Source organism: Rutilus rutilus (genome assembly GCF_951802725.1).
Source record: "Rutilus rutilus genome assembly, chromosome: 9".
NCBI classification, from domain to species: domain Eukaryota; kingdom Metazoa; phylum Chordata; class Actinopteri; order Cypriniformes; family Leuciscidae; genus Rutilus; species Rutilus rutilus.
The window spans coordinates 1,391,769-1,412,161 of record NC_140223.1 but is presented as its reverse complement, the minus strand read 5'-3'; the positions used below and the strand labels follow the sequence as shown (position 1 = coordinate 1,412,161).

At 39.8% G+C, this 20,393-nt stretch overlaps 1 protein-coding gene across 4 annotated transcripts in view; it reads right to left on the bottom strand.

Annotated features, from left to right (window-relative positions):
- Positions 1-20,393, bottom strand: part of arap1 (ArfGAP with RhoGAP domain, ankyrin repeat and PH domain 1) — a 100,278-nt gene that overhangs the window by 65,462 nt on the left and 14,423 nt on the right. For 2 of the 4 annotated variants that reach the window (XM_084420070.1, XM_084420071.1), the window contains exons 2-5: positions 18,195-19,003; positions 3,957-4,066; positions 471-553; positions 278-384 (exon numbers count right to left, since the gene is read on the bottom strand). In XM_084420070.1, coding sequence (XP_084276196.1) covers positions 278-384; positions 471-553; positions 3,957-4,066; positions 18,195-18,940 — 1,046 coding nt within the window. In that variant the 5' untranslated portion in view covers positions 18,941-19,003. Of the gene's footprint in view, positions 1-277; positions 385-470; positions 554-3,956; positions 4,067-14,677; positions 14,806-14,911; positions 15,145-18,194; positions 19,004-20,393 lie in introns of those variants that run through there. The other 2 variants (XM_084420072.1, XM_084420073.1) reach the window with 2 other exon arrangements.

Genomic DNA, 20,393 nt, shown 5'->3' with positions numbered 1-20,393 from the left:
TGTATTATTATTTCCTGTGTCGGCTTTACTAAACGCTCTAAATCATGTTTTAATGCTTTGGCAACCTTTCCTTTGTCATGCCAGTAAAGCTTTCTGAACTGAGTTGGACTGAGATAAAGAGGGAGAGATGGGAGAAGTCAAGAAAAGAAGGAAGTGTTATGTTATTACATTGAACATGAACTTCTCCTATTGCCAAATCCACTAAAGCCTTACAGCAACACGTTTGCAGAACTGCAGGAGAGATCTAAATACGTCCTGCATCTGTTAATAGACTCACTTGATGGACACGGACTGGTAACAGCTTGTGTCGTCATCGAGCAGCTCGTCGTCGCTGCACAGGCTGCTGTAACGGGGCTTCGTCGCCTTGGGAACCAGCAAGGACGTCTATTGGAGGAAACAGCTGTCAATCACACAGCGGCTCTGCTGATTGGACGAATCTGAGGTGTTGAGGAATGCTCATTATTACGCACCTTGTTGGCCATGTCTATGAGTTTAGCGTCTCTGCAGGGCTCGCGGTCGTCATATTCATCTGAACTTTCCCCTGAATCAAACTCTACAGAGCAGAAGAAGACAAAACAAGATCAAACCAGACAGAACGACTGCTAGAGTAGGTACACCTTCATCTTCACAGGTTCATCTTGTTTTCTTCCTAAATACTATGTGTGACCTTGGACCACAAAACCAGTTACAAGGGTCAATTTTTTCTTTAATTGTTATGATAGGACAATATTTGGCCGAGGTACAACTATTTGAAATGTTGGAATCTGAAGGTGCAAAAATAAAGAAAGAAATAAACATTGTTGTCCATTTATGTGCATGATTTTGCTGCATTCACTCACAAAAATATATATTGTTGATATTTACGGTAGGAAATTTACAAAACATGATGTTTACTTAATATCCTAGTGTCCGGGGTCACATATGTACTGTAGTATTTGCAGTTTTACAGACAAATGAACAGTACAATCACAGGACAGGACCAAACAACTACACACACATAAACAACAACTACAACAACAACAACTACAAATGAGAATGATGGACCAAATGAGATATAAAATATGTAAAATGAAAAATAAAATTAAAATGAAGTAGATCATAATAAAAGCTCAGGCAAACCTGCCGTGAAAACACTGGAGAAATTTAAGGAAAGTGACAATTATAAAAGAAAGCAATTAGATTTCAAACTGTGTCATCATCGTCTCTTTGACTGATAGTCAAGACGTCCCCAAGGAATTTCAAACCCACCAGAGATACTCAAAACTAGGAAATATTAATAAAAACCATGACAACTATGTATTTTTATCTAAAAAATGAAATAAATCATTGTTTGAGGAAAGTGGCAATAATAATAACAACAATAAAGAACAATTACTTTACAACTTTATGTCTGCCTCATTCAATGTAAGTAATGGCGTTAGGCAGGGAAGCATCTTATCTCCTTTTCTCTTTAATATTTATATGGATGATCTATCAAAGTTGTTAAACAAATGTGGAACAGGCTGTATGGTTGGGGACACCATTATTAACCACCTCATGTACGCGGATGACCTGGTCATTCTTTGTCCATATAGTGCTGGCCTTCAACAGCTACTAAGGGTATGTTCTCAATATGGCTCAGACTTTGATATTACGTTCAATTCTAAGAAGAGCAATATAATGATTGCTAGAAGCAGGGAGGACAATAAACTCTCATTTCCTGCTTTTTTTCTGTCGGGTATTTTACTTAAAGTGTGTGATGAGGTCAAATATTTGGGACATTATATAACTGATGACCTGTCTGATGATAGGGACATTCATAGACAGTATTGTATGTTGTATGCACAAGCTAATATGCTGAATCGCAAATTTAGTATGTGTTCACTATCTGTGAAGACTACACTTTTTAAAGCTTTTTGCACTCCGATGTACACTGCCCACTTGTGGCGGCGCTATAAACAAAGCAGTATGCAGAAACTCAATGTGGCATACAATGATGGTTTGAGGCTGCTGCTTAAATTGCCACGATGGGGCAGTGCGAGCCAAATGTGTGTAAGTGCTAATGTATTTACGTGTCCTGCTGTACTCAGGAATCTCATGTACAGATGTATGTGTAGATTAGCAGAGTCATATAACAGCATCATTGCAACACTAGTGAACCCTGCATTGAGTGCAGTTAGGTTCACTTCGAGATTGTGGAACCACTGGCGTTTTAGTCTATATGCTAATATTTGAACACTCTCTTTGTGTTTGTGGTTTTTATTTTTTATTATTATTATGTGTATGTTTGTATAGTGCTATGGACCATTTTTTATGTATGTCCTGAATAAAGAATATGATGATGATGATGAATTAGTTTGCCAGGTGTCGTCATTGTCACTAGTTTCTGAAAAATAATTAAGGAAAAGACTTTCAGATATTCAAATTAGATATTAAAACAGAACAAAACACATGGGCATGATTATTGAAGACAGAGGTTCAAACGCTTCCTCTTTACGTGTTCGTTGCTGTAGCTTTGAGCTCATTAATATGCAAGAATGATATTTTAATGTCGCACTCCAGGGCACACACACACACACATATTTGAGCCAATCAGATGCTGTGTAGAATGAGAAAGCTCCTCCCCCTGATCTCAGCTGCCAATCATGTGACGTCAACGAAAGCCCACGGGCTTATGGAGAAACAGAACAAGCCCTTTTAAACATCCTGCAACAACTTCCCGTTTCAATGAAACAAAAGTTTGGGATCGGTACGAAGAGTGAGTCTCTTCTCGCTCACCAGAGGCTGCACTTATTTGATTAAAAATACAGTAAAACAGTGAAATATTATTATAGTGTAAATCATCTGTTTTCTATGTGAATATACAGTAAAGTGTGATTTATTCCTGTGATCAAAGCTGATGTTCAGCATCATTACTCCAGTCTTCAGTGTCACATGATCCTTCACACATCACTCTAATATGAGGATTTGATGATCAAGAAACACTTATGATTATTATCAGTTGAAAACAGATCATATTTCTGTGGAAACTAATATTTTATTTTTCAGGATTCTTTGATGAATAGATAGTTCAAACGAACAGCATTTATTAGAAATATAAGCTTTTGCCACATTAAACACTAACGTTTAAATACTTGGGGGGGGGGGGGGGGGGTCACTTGTTTGGTTGTGTTGGGAGTATCTGGAGCACACACACACACACACACACACACACGTGTTGTAAAGCTGATGAAGATGTTCTATCTGCATGTGTTTTCTTCAGCTGAGCTCTCTGGGCCACCGTATCAGACTAACACCTGTATCTGTCACTCTACACACGAGTGCAGAGGAACTATATGCAGTCTCACACTTTACAAACAATATTAGTATCAAATAATATTAACAATATAGTATCAAATTTTACAAAATAAGTGAGAATGATAAAAAGTAAACAGTAATGTGTGTGTGTGTGTATAAAATATAATAATAAATATAGCCTACTTTTAACAGCAATAGTTGCAGCACAACTGAGGTGATTTATAAGCATATGACTATAAATAATGACATATATATATAGATTGTTTGAAAGCAGCTTTGCAGTGACAGTAGGAAATGAAACAGAGGTTGTCTCGGCTTTACAGCAGCTCTAGAGTAAAGTTATAATAGAGTTAGAGTTAAAGGGATAGTTCGGCCAAAAATGATATTAAAGGCATGATTCACTCGCCCTCGAGCCGTTCGAGATGCATATGGCAATCAATCTTCAGACGAACGCATTTTCAGTTATTTTAGAAAATGTCTTCGATCTTTCAGTGGTTATAGTGTGAAGTTATGGGGTCCACCTCCTTCAAGTCCCAAACATGTGCATGCATGCTTCACAAAAGTCTGAAAAATGATTGCCATCTGCATCTCGAACGGCTTGAGGGCGAGTGAATCATGCGTTTAATATCATTATCATTAACTATCCCTTTAATGTGCAGGTTTAGTGCGGGTCTACTCACTGCTCTTGAGGGGCGGCGGCGGGACGCCTCTTCTCTCTCTCTCTCTCGGTCTGATCCGAGGCGGGACGTCCGGGAGTCGATCCGTGTCCGAGAGATCATCCACAGGGGAGCTGAGACGAGCACACACAGAGGAGGAAGAGTTATCATCATCATCATCATCATCATCCTCCTTCAGCTCAGAGGAGAAGCTGCGGAGAACACTAATCAGCCGACTGAGCTTCTTCATGCTGGAGCGACAGAGAGAGAGAGCGGGAGAGTGTGTGTGTGTGTCTCGGGTTCGTGTCGCCACACGCCTCAGAAGCACCTGACACAACAGGTTCATCACATCCACACACCTGTGCTGAGCTTCACATGCGTCACTCCGCAGGTGAAGGAACATCAACAACACATTTCCAGTGTAATTCCACACATACACATTTGATGATTAATCATTCATCATATGAAAATCCAGGAAAACAAAACTTAAAGGGATAGTTCACCCAAAAATAAAAATTAGCCCATGATTTAGGCCTACTCTCCCTCAAGCCAGAGGGTGTTTCGCTTCAGACGGCCTTTATTAACCCCCAGGATGGACAGATGCACTTTATGATGGACAGATGCGCTTTTATGATGGACAGATGCGCTTTTATGATGGACAGATGAGCTTTTATGATGGACAGGTGCGCTTTTATGATGACAGATGAGCTTTTATGATGGATAGATGAGCTTTTATGATGACAGATGCGCTTTTATGATGGACAGGTGCGCTTTTATGATGGACAGATGCGCTTTTATGATGGACAGATGCACTTTATGATGGACAGATGCGCTTTTATGATGGACAGATGCGCTTTTATGATGGACAGATGAGCTTTTATGATGGACAGGTGCGCTTTTATGATGACAGATGCGCTTTTATGATGGACAGATGAGCTTTTATGATGACAGATGCGCTTTTATGATGGACAGGTGCGCTTTTATGATGGACAGATGAGCTTTTATGATGGACAGATGCGCTTTTATGATGGACAGATGAGCTTTTATGATGGACAGATGAGCTTTTATGATGGACAGATGCGCTTTTATGATGGACAGATGCGCTTTTATGATGGACAGATGCACTTTATGATGGACAGATGCGCTTTTATGATGGACAGATGAGCTTTTATGATGGACAGATGCGCTTTTATGATGGATAGGTGCGCTTTTATGATGGACAGATGCACTTTATGATGGACAGATGCGCTTTTATGATGGACAGATGAGCTTTTATGATGGACAGATGCGCTTTTATGATGGACAGATGCGCTTTTATGATGGACAGATGCGCTTTTATGATGGACAGATGCGCTTTTATGATGGACAGATGCACTTTATGATGGACAGATGCGCTTTTATGATGGACAGATGCGCTTTTATGATGGACAGATGAGCTTTTATGATGGACAGGTGCGCTTTTATGATGGACAGATGAGCTTTTATGATGGACAGGTGCGCTTTTATGATGGACAGATGCACTTTTATGATGGACAGATGAGCTTTTATGATGGACAGATGAGCTTTTATGATGGACAGATGAGCTTTTATGATGGACAGATGAGCTTTATGATGGACAGATGCGCTTTTATGATGGACAGATGCGCTTTTATGATGGACAGATGAGCTTTTATGATGGACAGATGCGCTTTTATGATGGACAGATGCGCTTTTATGATGGACAGATGAGCTTTTATGATGGACAGATGCGCTTTTATGATGGACAGATGCGCTTTTATGATGGACAGATGCGCTTTTATGATGGACAGATGCGCTTTTATGATGGACAGATGCGCTTTTATGATGGACAGATGCGCTTTTATGATGGACAGATGCGCTTTTATGATGGACAGATGAGCTTTTATGATGGACAGATGCACTTTTATGATGGACAGATGAGCTTTTATGATGGACAGATGAGCTTTTATGATGGACAGATGAGCTTTTATGATGGACAGATGAGCTTTTATGATGGACAGATGAGCTTTTATGATGGACAGATGAGCTTTTATGATGACAGATGCGCTTTTATGATGGACAGATGAGCTTTTATGATGGACAGATGAGCTTTTATGATGGACAGATGAGCTTTTATGATGGACAGATGCACTTTTATGATGGACAGATGAGCTTTTATGATGGACAGGTGCGCTTTTATGATGGACAGGTGCGCTTTTATGATGGACAGATGAGCTTTTATGATGGACAGATGAGCTTTTATGATGGACAGATGAGCTTTTATGATGGACAGATGCACTTTTATGATGGACAGATGAGCTTTTATGATGGACAGATGAGCTTTTATGATGGACAGATGAGCTTTTATGATGGACAGATGAGCTTTTATGATGGACAGATGAGCTTTTATGATGGACAGATGTACTTTTATGATGGACAGATGAGCTTTTATGATGGACAGATGAGCTTTTATGATGGACAGATGAGCTTTTATGATGGACAGATGAGCTTTTATGATGGACAGGTGCGCTTTTATGATGGACAGATGAGCTTTTATGATGGACAGGTGCACTTTTATGATGGACAGATGAGCTTTTATGATGGACAGATGAGCTTTTATGATGGACAGATGAGCTTTTATGATGGACAGATGAGCTTTTATGATGGACAGATGAGCTTTTATGATGGACAGATGCACTTTTATGATGGACAGATGAGCTTTTATGATGGACAGGTGCGCTTTTATGATGGACAGATGAGCTTTTATGATGACAGATGCGCTTTTATGATGGACAGATGCGCTTTTATGATGGACAGATGAGCTTTTATGATGGACAGATGAGCTTTTATGATGGACAGATGAGCTTTTATGATGGACAGATGCACTTTTATGATGGACAGATGAGCTTTTATGATGGACAGATGAGCTTTTATGATGACAGATGAGCTTTTATGATGGACAGATGAGCTTTTATGATGGACAGATGAGCTTTTATGATGGACAGATGAGCTTTTATGATGGACAGATGAGCTTTTATGATGGACAGATGAGCTTTTATGATGGACAGATGCGCTTTTATGATGGACAGATGCGCTTTTATGATGGACAGATGAGCTTTTATGATGGACAGATGCGCTTTTATGATGGACAGATGAGCTTTTATGATGGACAGATGAGCTTTTATGATGGACAGCACTTTTATGATGGACAGATGAGCTTTTATGATGGACAGATGCGCTTTTATGATGGACAGATGAGCTTTTATGATGGACAGATGAGCTTTTATGATGGACAGATGAGCTTTTATGATGCACAGATGAGCTTTTATGATGGACAGATGAGCTTTTATGATGGACAGATGCGCTTTTATGATGGACAGATGAGCTTTTATGATGGACAGGTGCGCTTTTATGATGGACAGATGAGCTTTTATGATGGACAGGTGAGCTTTTATGATGGACAGCACTTTTATGATGGACAGATGAGCTTTTATGATGGACAGATGAGCAGATGAGCTTTTATGATGGACAGATGAGCTTTTATGATGGACAGATGAGCTTTTATGATGCACAGATGAGCTTTTATGATGGACAGATGAGCTTTTATGATGGACAGGTGCGCTTTTATGATGGACAGATGAGCTTTTATGATGGACAGATGAGCAGATGAGCTTTTATGATGGACAGATGAGCTTTTATGATGGACAGATGAGCTTTTATGATGCACAGATGAGCTTTTATGATGGACAGATGAGCTTTTATGATGGACAGGTGCGCTTTTATGATGGACAGGTGAGCTTTTATGATGGACAGCACTTTTATGATGGACAGATGAGCTTTTATGATGGACAGATGAGCTTTTATGATGGACAGGTAAGCTTTTATGATGGACAGCACTTTTATGATGGACAGATGAGCTTTTATGATGGACAGATGAGCTTTTATGATGGACAGGTGAGCTTTTATGATGGACAGCACTTTTATGATGGACAGATGAGCTTTTATGATGGACAGATGCGCTTTTATGATGGACAGCACTTTTATGATGGACAGATGAGCTTTTATGATGGACAGATGAGCTTTTATGATGGACAGGTGAGCTTTTATGATGGACAGCACTTTTATGATGGACAGATGAGCTTTTATGATGGACAGATGCGCTTTTATGATGGACAGCACTTTTATGATGGACAGATGCGCTTTTATGATGGATAGATGCACTTATGAAGATAGCTTTCATTGTAAGGAATCAGAATTAATAGCCTATGTATTTAATTTAGTCAGGACTCAGGACTAGTGTTATTTTACATTTGATTACCTTATTCAGTTTCTGTAGTATTTCTGAATACTAGTGTTAGACCTGCCCAAACACTTCTCTCTTTATTTGTATTTTTATTATTTTGTATATATTTTTTGCTCCTTTTTTCAATTTAATTCAAAGATTGAAATCAAGCTTCCTTGTGTTGTGTAAACTCTTTCAAACAAAATTACCCAATTGTAAAAACGCAATGAGTGAGCAAACATTTAGGTGACATAAATGTATTAAAAAAAAATTGTCAATTTTTTTTCTATATCGTCATAAATATCATTATCGCAAATATTCTTGAAATATCGTGATATAATTTTGAGGCTATATCGCCCACCCCTAGGACAGATGCACTTTTATAGACTTCAAAACTGAAATGGCCAGTCACTGCCATTATAAAGCTGGGAAGAGCCAGGACATATTTTAACATAACTCCGATTGTATTCGTCTGACAGAAGAAAGTCATATCCTGAGTAAAACATGGGCTAATTTTCATTTTTGGGTGAACAATCCCTTAAGGCACAGTTTCATGGTAGATTATCATGACAGAATATGCTAATCAATGACTAGAAGATAGTTAACTCCACATCGGCTACATAAACTCATCAAAACAATAACGAAGCCGTAACGTGATGACGCTGGGAATGAGCAAGGACTCATGGGAGTTGTAGTCTTCACCTCCACAGTCGATGGAAAGCAATCCGACGGGATTCGGGCAGAAACCATGTTCATGGATGAGAGAATTCATTAATGTTTTACTAATGTTATGCTTATCTGCTGCTGCCACTCTTTTAACTTTGTTGTTTATGTTTGTTTTATAATTAAAGTTGTCGTCTCCTTCCTCCCTGAACTTGAACTTTGCTACAGTTGCATTATCAATTAAATTTACATTCTTTTATTTCATTCTAATGAAAGAGCCACAAGTGCTGAATTACTACTCACTTTACTTGACTAATTAAAATTGTGGGGTAAAGCAGCGCTTGTTTTACTCGCTCAGAAAGTTCTGTTATATCGTTACTCTACTTGTTGCACACAGCTGATATTATTAATAAAAGATTGATGACTTGTGTTGCTAAATGGCATGCAATTAATTTTAAAATCTATTGCTTTATCTATCTATCTATCTATCTATCTATCTATCTATCTATCTATCTATCTAATCTATCCTATCTATTCATTCTATCTATCTATCTATCTATCTATCTATCTATCTATTATGTGTGGCATATGTGATGTTTGTTCATATGTGAGTAAAAGCCTAAATCAAATCCGTTCATCATATAAAGCGATCATATCTCTTCACACAACTTGCTTGAATCATAGTGATTCATTTTATGACACATTTATGGATCTTCAGAATTTTGGTTACGTGGACAGAAACCTCTTGGAATTCATTACAAACATCTTAATTACTGTGTCGAAGATGAATGAAAGTCTTATGGGTTTGGAACGACATGAGTAAATGATGACAATACTAATATATATATATATATATATATATATATATATATATATATATATATATATATATACACACACAAACACAAGTTATATACACACAAAACACCGCAAAGAAGTGTTCTGTGTAAAAGAGGGTAGGTTTGGGCACTTTGGCATTCACCCTACATTTGCAGGCATTAGAGGAAATCACAGGTTTATTTCAGTATATGAACAGCATTTGTCTCAAGGTTTATCAGACTGGAAACACATTTTCTCATGTGTGTTAAAGATCAGGTGCATGCGGACGGTCAAACAATGAAGTTTCCTGTGACCCGACAGAACAACTGACCGACGAGAGAGGGGGAGAGAGAGAGAGAGAGAGAGAGAGAGAGAGAGAGAGAGAGAGAGAGAGAGAGAGAGAGAGAGAGAGAGAGAGAGAGAGAGGGGGAGAGAGAGAGAGAGAGCGAGAGCGAGAGAGAGAGAGAGAGAGAGAGGGGGAGAGAGAGAGAGAGAGAGAGAGAGAGAGAGAGAGAGAGAGAGAGAGAGAGAGAGAGAGAGAGAGAGAGAGAGAGAGAGAGAGAGAGAGAGAGAGAGAGAGAGATTTAAAAAACAAAACATCTGCAAGAGTTATGAATGAACCCTTGACTTGACCTTCAGCTCTGAAACTACCGCTGCATTTCTAAGAGTCGACTGAGTTCTGCTGGTTCTGAAACTCTCCGCCGACTCAGGAAAATCCAGAGAGTTGAAATCACTGAGGTTAGATAACCCAAGACCAGCACAAGGAACGCTGAAGACACTCATTCAGACTGAGCCGTTCTGCTTTCACATCCTCAAATCAAACAACAATTTCATGTAATCATCACAAAAACTGAAAGATTTCTTTCAAAATATGACTTCATTCTCGCATTCCTGGACTTTATCAACCATAAATATATATTTCCGTACAAATGAGGATTCATCATAAGAGGACAATAACAAGATATAAAATGAGCCAGATGCATGTACTCTTTAACTGTTACTCTCACTTGTTGAACGTTACAGGATCTGCAAGAGAATCCGTCGAGTCAGCTTTATTTACAGTGCTTTTAACACAGATCGTTTCAAAGCAGCTTTACAGATGAACAGGACAATCACTAGCGGTGTGACAGTACCAATACTAGTCAAACTTCATTGTTCTTGCAGGGGTTTTTCTGCATTTTAAATATTTTGAATGAAATTAATCTTTGTCCCGGCTAAGACGTATGTGATCATCTGAGGTGACGATCTGCAGGGGGAGCGAATGAACTCAAGGACCAATCAGATGTGTTTCATTTGGTCAGAATCAGAAGCGAACGGCAGTTTTTGTTCAGCATGAGTTCTGCCAGACCAGCTGATTCTGACTAACGTAAGGGTGGGGCTGATTATGATGTCACTTTTCTAACTTTAGTTAGTGTGTAATGTTGTGTAATGTTGCTGTTTGAGCATAAACAACATCTGCAAAGTTACGACACTCAGAGCTCAAAGCAAAGGGAGATATTGGCTTTTACAGAAATCGCTTTTTAAGGACTACAACAAACGGCCGGTAGAGACTACACCACATTCCTCCCGGGTTAGTGACATCACAAACCCTACAATTTACATAACCCCGCCCCCTGAGACAGAATATGCTAATCAATGACTAGAAGATAACCACACATAAGCTACATAAATTCATCATCAAGCTCTTGAAGCTCCACCCCCTGTGCCGGGAGCAGCAGCTCATTTGCATTTAAAGGGACACACACAAAAACGCTATTTTGAGCTAAAACTTCACACACACTCTGGGGACATCGGAGACTTATTTTACATCTTGTGAAAAGGGCATAATACACCCCTTTAAAAGCCTCTGTTTGGTCGTTGAGTTCATGCGCTCAACAGATACGTCTACAAAGCTCAACCCTGCAAAAACACACTGTAAACAGAAACCTTCAATGCTTTTCATGAGTGCGCTTGAAAGCGGCACCAATCAGCCGGTCCCGGTATATGAGCACACCTCACTCCTCTCCTCACTACACTGCACTGGTTGCCACTTTCAAGAAACGGCTGAAGACGCATCTTTTCCGGCAGTAACATCCGTTAATACTAAGGGTGTATTCACACCTGCCTTGTTTGGTTCGTTTGAATCGAACTCAAGTTCGTTTCCCTCCTTGGTGCGGATCTTTTGGGCAGGTGTGAATACAGCAATCGCACTCGGGTGCGGACCAAACAACCGAACCGAGACCCGGCTGAAGAGGTGGTCTCGGTCCGCTTCCAAACCAACTCTGGTACGGTTCGTTTACGGTGTGAACATGAACCGACCCAACTGCTGGAAATAACGCATAAAAATACTGATGTGTTCAGCGAATGGATGAAGGAGAGGGGATATAAGCGGTCTCACACACAGTCCGGCGCGCTGTGTGTGCACACGATACTGTTGCGTGTCTTTCTACGTGTCGTGTGCGCATCAGGACATTCACAGAGCGCTCTCTTTTGTCTTATCGCGCTTAAATGGTTTAAAAGCATTTGCATGAATAGGAGCATGATCATATAATGTAACGGTAGTTTAAAAATCCTATTACAACATCGTATAGACGACATTGTGTCATATGATGCTCATTAGATTCTTCATATTGCGTTTGTAGAGAATAACACCAAATCAGTAAAAGAACAAATATTGCATTACGAAATATCTCCATACTGAGCCTGTTTGTGCACTTCCTGCTTTTCCCGGCTTGAGAATTCCTGTCCAATGAATGGATGACCTTAGCACACGTGTGGTTTTGTTTACACAGTTTGGTTCACTTGCAAAAAGAGCAGTGTGAAAGCCAACCGTACAAAAAAGAAAACATTTTATTTGGTACCAAAGCAAGTGACTTTCCTGGTGTGAATACACCCTAACACTTTCTCTTCTATTCTATGTACTGTGTTAGTCTACACTGGGAAGGGCCATAGCACTTGCAAACTGTTGTCCTATTGTTAGTTGAACTGCTTCTGTTGTTCTCATTTGTAAGTCGCTTTGGATAAAAGCGTCTGCTGAAAGAAACAATGTAAATGTAAACAAGAAGTACAGGTACTTTTGACAGCCCTGAAGCAAACTTCACCCAACGCTGCAGTGAAGCGTCTCTAAAACAGGCAGTAGTGTGATTACTCAGCATGTGACAGCAGCTGCTTCCATACAAACATCCTTTTATAGATCGCAGACTGACCGAGATGACTGAAGTTTCACTAGTTTACATGTCATTGTGAAAACAGACACCGCTGCATTCTGGGAGTTTGACCTTCAACCCACCAGAGCCTGTGACAAAGCCTTTCCATATCTGATGGTACAGATCTTATGAAGTAAGATCACTGAAAATGGCCTGGATATTATAACGACAGCAATTTACCAATATCAAGTACACTTCAAGAGGTTTGAAAATTAGAAAAGAAGGCTCCCCAAGCCTGCATTTATTTAATCAGAAATACAGTGATAAAAACTGTTTTCTATTTGTATTTATTTCTAAATATAGTCCGTTTATTGTTGTGTCAACGGCAAAGCTGACTTCTCAGACTTTCATTTTTTATGGGTTTTAGATATTAAAAAAATAAACAAAAACATCAAGAACGCATTACATTGATCCAGAGTGACAGTAAAGACATGTATAATGTTACAAGAGACTATTCTTCAAATAAATGCTGTCCTATTGAACTTTCTATTCATCAAAAATTCTGTTTCCTCAAAAATATGAACTGTTTTCAACACTGATAATAACCATAAGTGTTTCTTGAGCATCAAATCCTCATATTAGAGTGATGTGTGAAGGATCATGTGACACTGAAGACTGGAGTAATGATGCTGAACATTCAGCTTTGATCACAGGAATAAATCACACTTTACTGTATATCCACATAGAGAACAGCTGATTTACACTGGAGTAATATTACACAGCTGTTTTAGACTTTCCAGATAAAAATGTAAATTTTGACTTGAGAAAGCCTAATTTTTTGTTGAATTTGACGAATAATTCTCATCGGTTCCTTTTAGGGTTAAAAGTTAACGGATTAACAAAACAGATTAAAGTTTCAAGCCTATAAACACGACCTACTGTTCCTGCACTTTAAGTGACGAATACGTAAAAGAAACTATCGATGTGAATTCAAAATCATTATTATTATTTGGGATAAATAACACTCTCTTTTTGTGACTGATTCATAAGCGCACGTTATTCTACAAGACATTATGTATAATCTTTCATTTAAACAAATATATATCCTAACCCGCCCGTATCGCAGGCTAAACCAACAAACTAAACCAGTCTTTAGGACCTGCACTGAAATCCTGTACACAGCGATTCATCTAAATGCTTTTCACAGCATACACACGGTTTAAGTGCGGAAACTTTCACAAACATGCCGATAATGGACGTTTCCACGGATCATTACAGTATATTGGCGGATTGAGTCAGAATAATAATAAAAACCGCCTTGTGTTAAAGACGACTAGTGAGAACATCACTTGACCAAAAGAAAATGCCAATCAATGAATAATCAGACGTCTTAAAAGTGTGTCCAACTAGACAATTAATGAGCAGACGATTAACTGGTCAATATGTGGCATTTAGAAGTTTTCAGCCTCAACCATTGCTGTCACCCACATCAATCCATTACCCAACACTGATATCTAGCTAAGTGATCGCAGCAGAACGCCCCGTGATGAACACGACCCGGTCGATCTCATGCTGCTTTATACTGATGCTCAGCAACACAAACCTTCATCTGAAACGAGCAAACCAACATCACAGAGCATGAAAGCAGAGCATGTCCTGAACGGGTCAGTCGCGCTCTCTCGCTAAACGCCCGGAAGCCAGCTAGCGGTCCACCGCCACCACGGACATCAGGAGGAAGTTACTGATGACTGATAGTTTTTGTGCAGAAAAAAGTGCGTTTATACCTATGAAACGTCACACACACACACACACACACACAGAAAGAAACGACATGAACACACACCATGAGAAAGACGAACCTGTGGTTTTACAGTGCAGCACGTCAGCTCAGAAACACTGCCATCGGAAGTGAACGTGAGGCTCTGAAGAGAATCACACACACTGCACTCACAACAAAACACAACATCAGGGCACTAACATCATCTACACAACACACAGACATCAAGTGACGACAGCAATACACAGACAACCACAAAACACACACACCCAGAACATCACAGAACAACAAACACTCACTTCCACATTGAACTTACGTGCTCAAACATGCCAAATAAGGCCATCAGAGTCGGCAGAATCCCGCTCTACAGCGATAAACCAGGGGATAGGGTCCCGTCAGTGAGCGTGAGGACCCGAGAGAGTCGGAGAACCCCGTGGAGAGCGAGCGAGCCGACCACACAGAGAACAGACGGAAGTGGAAAACACTTTTAGACGCGAGCCTCTGAGCCGAGACCTTCACTAACACTGAAAAAACAAAGAGCTTCCTGAATTCTGCCTCCCGTTTCTCATGCTCACAGACACGACTGCACCACACACTCACATGCAGACACACAGGGCATGATGACACTAACCCTGCATTCATGTGTGTGTGTCTGCAGTGTGCCATTATTCATTACTAAACTCTCATTATTGCAATGGGGGGAAAAAAACATTGTTTTTATGCGTAATGTGAAAAATACGATCTATTATTTGAATTGTGAAGCATTCAGACGTCATGCATCATGATATCAGCAATCCTTATTGGCAATTAACACCAAAAAAAGGTAAATTTTACTTATATTATATGTATTATATATACATATATACAATAACGAGCATTATTGAGAAACAAACTCAAAAGTAAAGCATTAATAAGAAAGATATTTTTGAATTGTACAGAATTCAAACTTCATGCGAGTCTTTGATCATTATTACGGCGATCTAAACGTGATAAAAGCACATGTTACATATATATTATATTTAGGCTATATATAAAATAATGAAAATGCATTACTATATGAGCATTAGTGAGAAACAAACTCCAAAAGTAAAACATTTACGTGCATTAATAAGAATGAGATTTTTTCAATTTGAGAACTTAATTGCGGTGGAAATCATGTCTGACGAGAGACTTCTCAGAAATGGGGATCTAAAGCCACAAGTTCTCAAGGAGATGAATCACAGGCTGACTTTCTGGAAAGCCACTAAAACTGGTTTCTTGTGGGAATACAGCTGCAGAAGCGCTCTCGCATGGCATTGTGGGTCAGCAGCTCCCACACAGACTGATGAGGAGAGAAGTGCTGCCATCTAGTGCTGGCGTGCAGAAACACTCCTGAACAAGACAACACTGAACACGTTTCACACTCACTCAGACCTGCGATCAGTCAGCTGCAGAAACAGGTAAAGTTGGTCAAACCCAACATGTGGTAGGAGTGTGTGATACTGACAAAAAGTTATATCTCAATATGGATTTTGCCGATAACGATGATCAGACAATATTTTGCTGAGTGTGTTATTGGCATGTTTTGACAGAAATTTAATTTAAAGCGGTGGTATAATGCCCTTTTCACAAGATGTAAAATAAGTGTGTGTGTGTGTGTGTGTGTGAAGTTTTAGCTCAAACTTCTCCACAGATATTTTTTATATCGCATGTTAAAGTTGACACTTTTTGGGTGTGAGCAAAAACGCAGCGTTTAGTGTCTGTTCCTTTAAATGCAAATGAGCTGCTGCTCCCGGCACAGGGGGCGGAGCTACAACAGCTTGCACTCACACACACACACACACACGCACGCACTGAACATTTCAAAAACCTTAAGCCTTTTATGTTCAAACCGGAGTCAGACAAAGATGGAGAGACTGGAGAAGAAGAGACAACATGTAGAAGCAACAGCACATTTCTGAAGGGTTAGTCGATGAGTTTATGTAGATTATGTGTAGTTATCCTCTAGTCATTGATTAGCATATTCTGTCTTGATAATCTATAAATCCAGGGGGCGGGGTTATGTTCATTTTAGTTTGTTCATTTGTTACAGGGAAAAAAACGTTTAAATATGTAATTTTGGTGATCAAAGATGAGTTTTAAGGGCTACAATTATTAACTTCAGGGGGACTTTAAGTTACAAAAAAGTGGCTTCCAAGTTACACATTATACTATATAAACACTGGGTGCAGTTTCTGTGAACACCACAGGGCGGCGCTCTCACCATCACAATACAAGAGTGTGTGTCTGAATCACAATAACCGAACACACTCCCACTGCCTGGACGAACACGTCATTTCCCAGCGCTGACTCATTTCCATTGGTCCGTTTGACCCTTGTGATGGTCTACGGGTCACATGACTCAATGACCTCCAGTCACAGGAAACACAAACACTAGATTGTGCAAATGCATTGAGTAAAAGCGTTCAGTGTCATGAGTGTTCACTACGACACTACTCTCACTGTTCCTGCAGAATCTGGGAATGTGCATTGCAGTATAAACACACTGTGTGAGGTGCTGTATCCCACAATGCACTGCACTCAATTAATAAACTGCAATTTGACACACTGCTCACACTATTTAAACTAGGCCGAACGGAACGAAACTCGGTGGGCATGTTCGACTCATGACCCCAGGGGTCTGTAAGAATTTTGAAAGAAATCATCCACTAGTTGGCTCTAATGAGGTTTACGCCCTCTGTAATCATGTGGTGTTTCACACATCCACACAACCACTGCTGTCAATCAAATTGTTCATTAAATATTCACGATTATGTTTAAAAAAAAAACGTCTTCTGCGAACTAGTCCTAGGTTTTTCGCCCGATCGGAACCAAACCAGTCTAGTACAAATCTCTGAACTCTCTAGTCTAGATCAATAAAACAAAAGTTTAACTTTACCCTTTGGATGGCTATAGCAGGGTCACTATAACAGGGTCACTTGGGTTGGCTATAACAGGGTCACTTTGGATAGCTATAACAGGGTCATTTAGAAAATGGGCGTGGCAAAACATACTCAAAAGCCTATAACTCCTAAACAAAAACTCAAAACGTTCCACGTGTCGTGGGTAATTTTTTTTTAAATTGAGATTTATACATGATATGAAAGATGAATATATAAGCTTTCCATTGATGTATGGTCTGTTAGGATAGGACAATATTTGGTCACATCTATACAACTATTTGAAAATCTGGAATCTGAGGGTCCAAAAAAAAAAAAATCGAAACATTGAGAAAATCTCCTTTAAAGTTGTCAATTTATGTTCACGATTGTGCTGCATTTACTCACATAAATAAATGTTTTATTTATTTACGGTAGGAAAATCTCTTCATGGAACATGATCTTTCCCTAATATCCTAATGATTTATATTATAATTTTGACCCATACAATGTATTGTTGGCTATTGCCACAAATATACCAGGGTCACATATGATTCTCAACACGCGTGCAAACTTTTATGGATATCAGACCATAGGTGGCGCTATAACTGTTAAAAGCTTTAAAACCCATCGCTCTGTCTCTATAGTGAGCAGTACACACACTAAAGCAGTTCGCTATACCAAACAAAGTGTGTGTTGTACCTGAAAACGGGAGGGCTTCCGGTCGACGTGCTCCTGGGAACTGTAGTCCTGGTGCACACGGACACACGAGGAGGAGGAATGGGGGGTCTGTACGGCACGGGCACCGGCTCGTCTTTAGGCTCTTTAGAGACGCCCACGGCGTAGCTCTTCGGAGGAAGAGGAGGAGCACCTGCTTCTCCCTGAGAGGAAGATGAACACTGCTCGTACAGGTGGAAGCGCTCCGAAGACGAGGAAGAAGAAGAAGAGGAGGATGTAGGGGACTGAGGGGAGTGTTTGCTCTCGCTCTTCTGGAGTTGCTGCGCCGGCCCTTTAAGAGGAAGGTGTTGTGGGCGTGGCCTCGGAGTTGGGATGGGCGTGGCTCGTTCAGGTGTTTCCGTGGTTACGGAGCCAGGAGTGAAGGGAACGGGAGGTCGATTAGGCATGAGACGAGGCGGGACGGGAGGCAAACGCTTGTTTTCCGTTGCGAATTTCGTTCTTTCTCTGGCGACGGGTCTGTCGTCCTCTCGCTCGTCGTCGTCCTCCATCTCGGTGTCCGATGGGAAGATTTTGCGGAGACTCCCGAGGATCCGCTTTCTGTGGCCGGGAAGAGCCACGCCCATTCGCTGAAGCTTAGCAGAGGATAAATCCTGGCATTCCCACAGCGTTCCCAGCCCGGACTCCTGGAAGGCGGAGATGTACTGGTCGAGCCGGAGGTGGTTCAGCCACTCCGACACAAGCTGGGATCCTTCCAGCGGGACCGAGGACATGACGGGAACGCCCACGAGCCCTCTGGGATGAGGCAGAACTACACGCTTAGGGAGTCATCGGGACTGGGGAAAGAGGGAGAAGAGATTAATTATCAATACAGGGTTCGTACAGATACTGTAAAATGAAATTCAAGGAGTTTTCAAGCACTACTTTTTTGGTTTTGAAGGATTACAATCAAACAATATCTTTATTATCTTTCAAATTCTAAAAAGGTAAATAGACAAATAAAAAAAAAAATAGTACACATAAAGTTCAGCAAATGCAATGGATGTGGTAACTTTAACCATACTGAACAACTTTGCCTCAAGAACCACTGCTGTCAATCAAATTGTTCATTAAATATTCACAACTATGTAAAAAACGTACTTCTGCGAACTAGTCCTAGGTTTTTCACCCGATCGGAAACAATCCAGTGCAGTACAAATCTCTGAACTCTCCAGATCAATAATCATCAACAAAAAAGTTTACCTTAACCCTTTGGGTGGCTATAACAGGGTCATTTAGAAAATGGGCGTGGCAAAGCACTCTCAAAAGCCTATAACTCCTAAACGAACACTCAAAACTTTACAAAAATAAAGTCATAAAGTCTCAAATCTTAGAGTTATTAACCTTTAAGATTTATGGCTTTGATTTTCATGCAGTTTTAGAGTAAAACGTGATTTTGAAAATATATATTTCATATAAAAATTTAAAATAGTATTTTTGTGTTTTTTTCATAACAATACGCGAAACATTCTGTAACTTTAATTTTTTAACTTTTTCCACACCTAATGTCGTCTCTGAAGAGATCAAACTCCAGTCTGTCGCTCTAAAGCGCTCAAGATTTACCAGTTTCAGCTGGAAATGTCATATTAAGGGTCTATGCTCACAAAGTCAATAAATGGATTATAAATACAGCGCAAATATAATTTAGTACCATAAAATCTCCTAAAAATACAAAATATTAAATACAAAACATTATCAAACTAAAATATAGTACATTCATTTAATTGACGAAAAGGAAAAAAAACCCGTTTGAAGAGCCTCAGAGGGTTAAAGGATGACAAAGATGATCGCTTTCCTTATTAAAACTTGAATTTCTCTTCTTTGAATATATGATTAACCTGAAGAATGAAATCATGTACATAATACATATACATAATAATGATATGAGCAATATCACGCGAAATGGCCCTATATCAATATCAGACAGGTGTGAAAAGATTGTTTTATCAGCTAAATGAAACACTATTGTGTAATATAGCCTATCGTCTTCCACTAATTCAAGCACTTCTGAAGTACGGCTGTTTCTAGAGTTTTCCAGGACTTACATTTCAAAGTGTCAAATTCCAGTTCAAGAACCCTGTCCATAACGCCATCACTAATGATAAACTACAGATTTCTTTTCCACTTTTCACAATGTCGTTTCACTGCAGAAAGTTCCCGGCCTAAACATCATAAAACACCAGTGTG